This window comes from Nansenia antarctica (genome assembly GCF_963989245.1).
Source record: "Nansenia antarctica genome assembly, chromosome: 6".
Classification (NCBI taxonomy): domain Eukaryota; kingdom Metazoa; phylum Chordata; class Actinopteri; order Argentiniformes; family Microstomatidae; genus Nansenia; species Nansenia antarctica.
The window spans coordinates 49,761,235-49,771,234 of NC_137676.1; the positions used below are offsets into that span (position 1 = coordinate 49,761,235).

Sequence of the window (10,000 nt, forward strand, 5' to 3'; positions counted from 1 at the left end):
TGCGTGCGTGCGTGCGTGTGTGCGTGTGTGTGTGTGTGTGTTGTGGCATCCCTCTCTTGACTGAGACCGAGGGTGAGACTCAGCACCGTGGACAGTGCCCATTCCAGCCCCTGGGCAGAGGAGATGCAGGGAAACCCCACAGCTATGCACAGCTGCCCTGCATTCCCCAATTAGCAGAGCTGCGTGAGAAACCAACTCACAGGAGACATAAAGAGGGCAGAAACCAGCAGACAAAGGGGGTGGCCGAGGCAGAAGCACGCACGTTGGGGTGAGAGCCGGACTACGGCACTGTATCTATGTTTACTGTGATTAACTGTTCTGTTCTGCTGCCAGACCGAGGTCCTGTGACTGTAGTGGAGAGGCCCCGACAGCCGGAAGCTAGAGTTCCTTCATATTGCCCATCACCAAACGACTACCCGTACTAGCCACCTCGGTCTGGCCCACCTCCTACCCACAGCTACCCCAGAGACACCAGTCGGGCGCAGCCTAGTAGAAAGGCCCCGACAGCCGGAGACTAGGCAGACGACGAACCCCTACCCGGACCGTGACGTAGGGTGAGCCGTGCAGCGGCAGCTTATTTCATAGTATCTTATTAATGTGTTGTATGCTACCTCCATAGCACCAGTCGGGCGCAGCCTATTGGAGAGGCCCCGACAGCCGGAGAGGACGCCTGCAGAGCCCCCCGGCTATCCTTCTAACACCCCCCTTCTGAGTTTGAGTAACGGCGAGAAGCCTTAAGCTGGCCTTATTGCCCTGGTTCTTTTCTGTTAATAAAATACGCCTAGAGTAGCTAACTGTTCCTCCTGTTTTGTGTTGTCTCTTGCTTGTGTGTGCACTTTTCCCCGGTCTCAGTGAGAGGTGTGTGTGTGTGTGTGTGTGTGTGTGTGTGTGTGTGTGTGTGTGTGTGTGTGTGTGTGTCAGGGACTAGTTCTGGGTCTTTTGTAACTGGGTCCTGTAGTGAGGTTGATGTTATGTTGTGAGTATGTATTTGGGATGACCATGGGTCATCTCTCTTTCTGTCTCTCTCTTCCTCTATGTAACATCTCTCTGTAAAGTATTTGCCTTATAATAAATATATAAGGATTAGTGCTGTCAATCGATAAAAAAAGTTAATCAAGTTAATCACAATAATAGGCTGCGATTAATTAGGATTAATGACGAATGTCATTAATGAAAGTTTAAAATACTAGTATTTACTTGTATGTTCGGGGGGAGACAACATGTTTGTGGTTTTGAAATAAAGAAATGCATGACAAACTGGTTAGAGGAATCAGAGTTTTTTAAACTTAAATTATAACATCCCAGCTTAGTTTTGATGATTTCTGAATAAGATTAAATTAATAATATTGTAGATGGTAACAGACAAGCTAGTCTGAAATTGTCTGAATGAATGTCAGTCTATTGCCTTCAAATCAATTAGTGATTAGAAAAAGGTTTTATCTTCCTCACATGCTCAGCAAACACACACACATGCATGCGCGCGGGCACATGGACTTGTGGCCATTTCTCTGCTAGTAACCGAATAGCTTGCTAGTAAGAGAACGTGTTTAGTGTTTTTTTTTCTTCATACAAAATAATGTATATTTATTTCAGATACTGTTGTTTATCCCACCTGTTCTTCACGAACCGTAACCAACGGCTGACATCATTATTACAACCCAGTATACAAATCAGTCTGTCTTGAAACCCCTCTATAGTGTCATGTGCGTCTGCCATGCATGTCAGTGGAACTTGGTAATAGGATTAATTTGCATTAAATCAATTTTAACGTGCTAAGGTTTCCAGATTATTCGCGAGTGTTAACATGTTAACATTGACAGCCCTAATAACGATACATTATTATTAAAGCCTCATTGATTCATTCTATTTGACCTTTCATGCACTAAATAAGCACAGTCTCAACAATTCTTTGCACACACTGATAATTGTTGTTCAGTGGGCACAGGTGACAGAGAAGATATTGAATATTGAGTTCAATGTGTGTGTGGGTGTAGGTGAGTGTGTGGTGTGTGTGCTCCTGAAGTCATACCATCTATATTAGCAGCATGATGTAAAGAATTCACTCAGCCAGGCACTTATCTGTCACTTACCATGACACTCTCTCTCTCTTTCTCTCATTATATTCAATAGCAACTGGGGGGCTGTGGCGCAGGAGGTAGAGCCGGCGTCTAATGATCGCAAGGTCGGCAGATCGGTGGTTCGAACCCCGGCTGGCCACATGTCGAGGTGTCCTTGGGCAAGACACTTATCCCCAAATTGCTCCGAATGAGTGGGCCGGCGCCTTGCATGGTAGCTTGCCGCCATTGGTGTGTGAATGTGTGTGTGAATGGGTGAATGAGAGGCCGTTGTAAAGCTCTTTGGAATAAGATGCTATATAAGTCAGTTCATTTAGCGCACACAATAAACCGCATACACAAACAGACACACACACACACACATTGAACTCTTACCTAGTCAGATCTACTCTGTCGACCTATGCCCACTCGACAACTACCGGTATGTGTTATTCAATAAACATCACATTTTTCTTGCAGAATGTGTTTTTCCCTCTCTTGTTCCCAACCATCTTCCCTCGCTTCCTCTGTCTTCTCTCTATCTCCGTCTCTTTGTTAGTATGAGTGAGAGAGGGCGTGTGACAAGGTTTACAGAGGCTTGACTGTGTGTGTTCATAATATCTTGAGATATATGGATGTCAATGTAACTTGTTCTGTGATCTCACCTCTGACCTCTCTTCCGTAATCATCAGCTGCATCCAGATGAGCCTTGGTGTTTCACTGGCCTCTCATATGAACATTTAGCATCAAAGATAATGTGGCCTCGCCTGTATTTAAGCATGCTACCGGCTATGCCACGAAGACTGGGCCTATAGGTGGTAGTGCACTGACTCTGTAATTGCAGGTTCACTGGTTCTACTACATATGTCAATAATGTCAATATAAGCCTGATTGGGGTGTGATTGTATATTGTCTACTTCCTTAGATTGCACACTCACACACACCCCCCCCCCCCCCCACACACACACACACACACACAAGCACGCACGCACACACGCACACACACACACACAAAATAGGTCTAATCTTCCACTGTGGGGCTGCTCCGGTCTGTCTTTCTCTTTCCATCTCTTTATTCTGCTTTTCTCTCCTTTCCCCCCCATTCTCCCTGTGTGTGTGTGTGTTGGTGAATCTGTCTGCGGGTTTATTCTCTGTAATCTTTTAAAGACATGCACTAACGACGCTGAGGCTCAGTGAGAGCCCAGGCCACTGAGCTCACACACACAAACATACACCCACACACACACACACACACACAGACACACACAGACACAAACACACACGCACACGCACACACACACACACAGATAGACACGCATACACACGCACGCACACACACACACACACACACACACACACAGATAGACACGTATACACACGCACACACACACACTCATGCTGAGGCTCAATGGAGAGCCCAGGCCCCTGAGAGGACTCACCGGGAGATTAGCCAAATCAGAAAAGCGTTTTAGAGAGAGGCAGCATACAAACAAATTAAAACAAGTGTGTGTGTGTGTGTGTGTGTGTGTGTGTGTGTGTGTGTGTGTATGTGTGTGTGTGTTTTAATGTTTTGGTGAGAAGCCAGGGGGCGGAGGAGAGATAGAGGCACATAAAGCCTCAAACCCTAGATTCCATTTGTCACTTTCTCTGTTTGTTTCCCTGCTGATATCTCCCTCTCAGTTGAGGGAGTGCTAGTTGTGTATAAGACATGTGTGTAGAGGTGGAGTGTGTACAGTAGTGTGTCGACATACAGCTTATACAGTATGTAGCAGAAGTATGTGGTGTGTAGATTAAGGATGTACCCAAATACAAATATGTTATTCTGAAAAGCACATAATGCGATGGAAACAGATACAGACTGTACCCGAAGTTGCTCTATATTATTCTGAAAAAAGCCACGATTGTGATGTCTGTGCGTCAGCCTTTATGTTTATATGTTTGTTTATCGATTAATATCATTGTAGATGGCAATGATATGAAAAGTTATCCCTATTCAGTAGCCATCCCCACTGAGTCAGTGCTGCCTCCATGCATAACTCTCGCATCACAAGTAGTAATTCACGTTTACCTAGCGAACTACAGTAACGTTAAAATATCAAGAAACGAGAACCTCAAGAACGGGGGGGGGGACGGGGGGAGGGGGGGGGGGGGGGGGGGGGGGGGGGGGGGGGGGGTGAGTTCAGACCGTTCATACAACTTAGTTTAGTAAAAAAAAAAAAGAAGTAAAAAAAAAAAAGAAGAGAGTGAGATCAACCGTACAGTATGAGGATGTGGAAATATATGTAATATATAATGTTGTATCATAATTAATTTAAACGATTTAACGTGACTTCCGGTATAATCCACACCCACTTCAGGGGCCGGTTGCATAAAGATAGATTAAGACTGGTCTAAGCCTTAGACTAGTTTTATATTCTCAGGTTAGACCAGTCTAATTAAGATTGTCTGTTGCATAAAAAATAAGACTGACTTATTTTGAGGTTATAAAGTTAGTCACCTTCCCCCCTGGCTAAGCTTGATTTAAGAGCTGTGTTGCTATGGGAAGGAGTCAGGGCTAGTAGCTAGCTAACACTGTAACTCCAACCACGGTAAACTACTTCACTGGTTAAAACTGATAAGCAGGAGGCTATACTTTTCTCCACATTACATTCCTCGAATATACATACGTTTTCAGCAGAATTTGTTTTTGTTTATCTCTCATATCTTCCGCCATGTTTTTATTTCTCTGTCAAGTGTCTTATTTTACCTAGAATGCATTGCGTGACAGGCTATCTGTCAGTCTTACTTTAGTCACTCATAGGCTAGCTTTATGCAACAGGAACATTTTAGAGTCTATCGCAAGACTGACTTAAAATTAGATCCAAGTGATCCAAGTCTCAGACTGGGTCTATCTTTATGCAACCGGCCCCAGGTCTTCTATCCGAATACAGATACAGATACAGATAATGACATCTCTGTACACCCCTAGTGTAGATGTATGTGTGTGTGGTGTGAAGATGTCCGTGACCAAAGCATTTCTGGCATCCAGTATCTAAAATACACCATTAGATATATTGAGATGGTGACAGTGCATTCCCCCTCTCCCGATTCCTTCAATTGGTGGAGTGGAATCTACGTATGACTCTATATTTAAACCTTGATAAAATCCATTCTGAATGTCTAACTGTAAAACATCAGATTGGAATGACAGTACCCTCCTGGGTTTTAGACGTGTAGAGTTCCTTGTGTCCTGTCAGGACTTGAAGAGCTGGGGGCTGCATGGGTAGGACAGCTGCATGGGTAGGACAGCTGCATGGGTAGGACAGCTGCATGGGTAGGACAGCACAAGGAATTGCCAAATATGAAAAACATTTGGAGGCACTCATTTGAAGGTCTGATACAACACCCTTCCAGGTCAGAAAACGTCTCTTCATAAGGAGAGCATCTCTTCATAAGGAGAGCATCTCTTCATAAGGAGAGCATCTCTTCATAAGGAGAACGTCTCTTCATAAGGAGAACATTTCTTCATAAGGAGAGCATCTCTTCATAAGGAGAACATCTCTTCATAAGGAGAACATCTCTTCATAAGGAGAACATCTCTTCATAAGGAGAACATCTCTTCATAAGGAGAGCATCTCTTCATAAGGAGAACATCTCTTCATAAGGAGAACATTTCTTCATAAGGAGAACATTTCTTCATAAGGAGAACGTCTCTTCATAAGGAGAACATTTCTTCATAAGGAGAACATTTCTTCACAAGGAGAACATTTCTTCATAATGAGAACATCTCTTCATACGGAGAACATCTCTTCATAAGGAGAACATTTCTTCACAAGGAGAACATTTCTTCATAATGAGAACATCTCTTCATACGGAGAACATCTCTTCATAAGGAGAACATCTCTTCATAAGGAGAACATCTCTTCATACGGAGAACATCTCTTCATAAGGAGAACATCTCTTCATAAGGAGAACATCTCTTCATACGGAGAACATCTCTTCATAAGGAGAACATCTCTTCATAAGGAGAACATTTCTTCACAAGGAGAACATTTCTTCATAATGAGAACATCTCTTCATAATGAGAACATCTCTTCATAAGGAGAACATTTCTTTCTAAGGAGAACATATCTTCCTATGAGCTACATCAGGGGCCTCATTTATAGAAAGTACTTTGGATCACATTATCTTACCCGTGTCGTACGTAGAAAACCACATCAACGTAGTGATTTATACAATTTCAACGTGAGTCAATTTGACCGTGGAAACGATCGTAGCTCTACGTCAGGTATTGGACCTTGCGTACGCACATTACCTATTGGTTATGCAGAGTTATTACAGGCACGTGAGCCGCACTGCCTACTGTAATTCATGCAAGTGGCTCATAATAAAATTAACGATGTTGTTATCAGCCGAGAAAATTAGTTTAATTCAAGATTTAAAGGGAACTGATGTTTATGATTGTATTTCAGTCTTTCTTTATATCCCTCCGGAGCTGTCTATCTCCCCTTCAACATGCCTAGTGCGTTCCACAACGGACCTTGCCCGGCCATGCGCTAAATTATACTGGATTTTCTCCGGTGTCTGGGAGTTCGCAAAGGGAGTTCGCAGCCATGTTTTCAATGTCACCTGATAAGAATAAGACCATTATATTATTACAGTATATAAGCAGCACTCGAGTTGAGGGGGGAGAGAGGGGATGGCATCCCCCCTGAAATAAAAACTGTCAAAATCCCCCATCTAAAACGGACATCCCCTCTTTCCATACTTTATGTCATTTTATCAATGAACGTGGTATTACTGCTATTTCAAGGTGCGAGGGGGCACGCACACATGCAATGACATTTTTACCAAGTTACTGACACTGAAGTCACTGACGCTGAGGGGATGCTAAAATTGTCCTCATAATGATAAAATCCACCACCTCCACCTGATTTTCTTTTACAACTTGAGTACTGAGTATAAGCATTTTCCTGGTTAGTTGTCATGATCAAACGTTACAAATGCAACTTACCGAGAAGCCACCCTTCTCTGCCCTCTCCCGCTTCCAGACGAACGCCTACCCTATATTATAGCACTTGGCTTAATTTAGCCGCTATAATTGAGCCGCTATCACAGGGCGTTAATACAAACCTCATTCACCTGCGTTCATTTTACCTGCGTTGGTATTTATAGAAGGAAGCACGTACGCAATTTTAAACAATCACAGCCCGTTTTATAAATAATGCTTATATCCGTTTAGAAAAATGTGCTTACATGAAAGTCAAGGATGACGTTCAAGTACTTTTTTATAAATGAGGCCCCAGGCCTCTCTAACATGCGGACGGGGCATGGTCCACACTTGTTGTTCTGACAGCAAGCCTTATTCAACTGGATTTGATGTGACCTTACAGAGGGGATCAGAGCTCAGAGTTAGACGTGACCTTACAGAGGGGATCAGAGCTCAGAGTTAGACGTGACCTTACAGAGGGGATCAGAGCTCAGAGTTAGACGTGACCTTACAGAGGGGATCAGAGCTCAGAGTTAGACGTGGAATGATTCAGCTGTTATTCAGTTGACTGTGCATATGGCTCTGACAGATCCTTGAATACGGTCATTGAGAATGGGGCTAAAAACTGTCTGACTTAAATTCAAAGAAACTAAACATTTAATCAAAATGGAAGGGTTTAGTTTCCTTTAGAAATGGTTTTATTCATTTCATATAATACTGACACGTTTACTCAATAGCAGTTAACAGGCTTTTAAAAACACATATATTAAAACCGTTAGATCGTCAATTTACTTTAGCCCATTTGGTTCAATGGACCATTTTTACACTTGTACATGTTTCAATATATGCCATAACATCTACTTGGTATTAGTCTAAACTTCTCTGTGAAAAGTTTGAATACATCCTTTTTTTTGCTTTTTTTTTTTTTAAAGACAAAACAAAATTCATCTACTGAAGATCCATTGACAAAATGTCTGTCTTTTTTGTTCTGTTTTATTCCCAGAAAAAGAAAGAGAAAAGTCACCGTCTTTGAGAACCATCATAATACTTGAAGGTCATTTCAATTAGATCTAAGTGGCATGTTGACATACTGGTGCCACCATCGATGTTCCGTCTGTATGTAGCCTGACGGACGGATGAGGAAAGGTAAATCACACTAATCCAGAATCTCAAATCAAGTACACTATGTACCGGTCAAATATCAAACACAAATAACCAGTATGATAAAGACAAAAATACAGAAGTAGGTTGTTTTTGTAGAGTAGGTTTGTGGATGTTGTAACCCTCTAGTCAAAATGTTAGTGGGTTCTGTAGTCCTCTGCAGTAAAGAATTGTAGGTTCTGTAGTCCTTAATGTTTATAGACTTGGCAGGGTAAGCTCCAACGTCAGAGTCCTTTTCTCTGTAACCGCCATTACCAGTTTAGTCCACAGAAAAAAGTCAGATCCTCTCCTCTGCGAGGTCCATTGTGCTGCATATATCCCCTCTCCTCCATCTCCTCCTCTTCCTCCTTCCCACAGCAGGGATGTGCGGGACTATCGGGTCACCTGTGATGACGAGAGGAGACTGGTAAATGACACCGGAGAGCTTAGGAGGTGTGAGAAACATGTTAACAGCAGCACATAATGGGAGTATGTGTGTAGGAATGTCATAGGGTCAAAGTGAATAGATACTGTACATATGTAAGTCAGTAGGTATGCAGCTGTGGTGTGTGCGGAGGTGGCTGAGACATGGGGAGTACGATGGTGTTGGGTACAGTTGTATCCTCAGTGGCACATTGGCACGCTTAGTGGTACTTACTTGCCCTGTCCTCTGGCAAGGGGCCACATGTTTTGGCATGGCATAAAGAGACAACAACAACACACACTGCACGCATGTCTCTCTCTCTCTCTCTCTCTCTATCTCTCTCTCTCTCTCTCTCTCTCTCTCTCTCTCTCTCTCTCTCTATCTCTCTCTCTCTCTCTCTCTATCTCTCTCTCTCTCTCTCTCTCTCTTTCTCTCACAGTAGGAGACAAAATAAGATGCGGCTCGAGTCATGGCAGTCGGCCCACGATGCCTTGCTCTCAGCGCCTGGCCCAGCGCCACGTCTTGTTGTCTCTTTGTCTGGACGAGTGCTCATCATCCACTCCACTCTCTCTATACTGTCCCTCCTTCCCCTCCCTCTCTCTCTCTACTCTCTCCCTCTCTCACACTCCTGAGACATGTGAGTCTGTCAATTACATATTTTTTTCCCCAAATGACAGCACCTAAATACACACAAATTACAAATCGATCACAGTATCCTCACTCTACGGTCACTCCCTCCTTTCCTCTTTCTCGCTCTGCCCCTGTCTCGCTTTCTTTGTCTCAGTCTCTCTTTCCACCCTCTTCTTTCTAATTCTCTCTCAGCACCCGTGACTGTCTCTCACTCCCTGTCTCTGTCAGGTCTTATGAGTGAGTCACTGGGTGGTGTGAGTGTGAGCCAGTCAGGTTTTAGATGTCAGAGCCAGGTGATGTGCATGCTGTCAGGGGCAGATGTCACATGGGCCGCTCCACAGCAGGACCCCTATGCTCATAAAGACCTGCCTCAGAGCCTGCTCTCCTTTGCCCTGTCTGTGTCCGCTCCCATTGCCTTCAAGCATCAACTCTATGCCCGATCAAAGTGGCTTTAGGTGTCTGTCCTTTATGCCATTTCACTAAGCTTACAGTTCTTTGCCAATTCAGGTTTTAGGCACAGACTCAAAGTCCCGTTAGGTCTTCATCCCTGTGCCCATTTAAATAGGCCTTTAGGTGGCTGTTTCCGTGCATGTTCAAAGGTGGCTTTGAGCAGCCATGTCTATGTCAGTTCACTAAGCCACTGTCCGCACAGTTATTGTAAGCATCTATCTCTACACTGCACTGATGCCTTAGCAGTGACTGACTTTAGGCATCTATCACAGTGCCTGATCACAGGGGTGCCTTTAGGGGTCCTTTTCTACTTTCGTGTAAATAGCCTTTAGG

General features: G+C 43.8%; 1 protein-coding gene across 1 annotated transcript in view; it reads right to left on the reverse strand.

Moving 5' to 3' along the window:
• Positions 1-8,461: 8,461 nt before the first annotated feature.
• Positions 8,462-10,000, reverse strand: part of LOC308160661 (chemokine-like protein TAFA-2) — a gene marked incomplete at its 3' end in the record, with an annotated part of 89,860 nt that continues 88,321 nt past the window's right edge. Inside the window, exon 5 of the mRNA XM_080534604.1 lies at positions 8,462-8,587. Within this exon, the coding sequence (XP_080390730.1) occupies positions 8,462-8,587 (126 nt within the window). The remainder of the gene's footprint in view (positions 8,588-10,000) is intronic.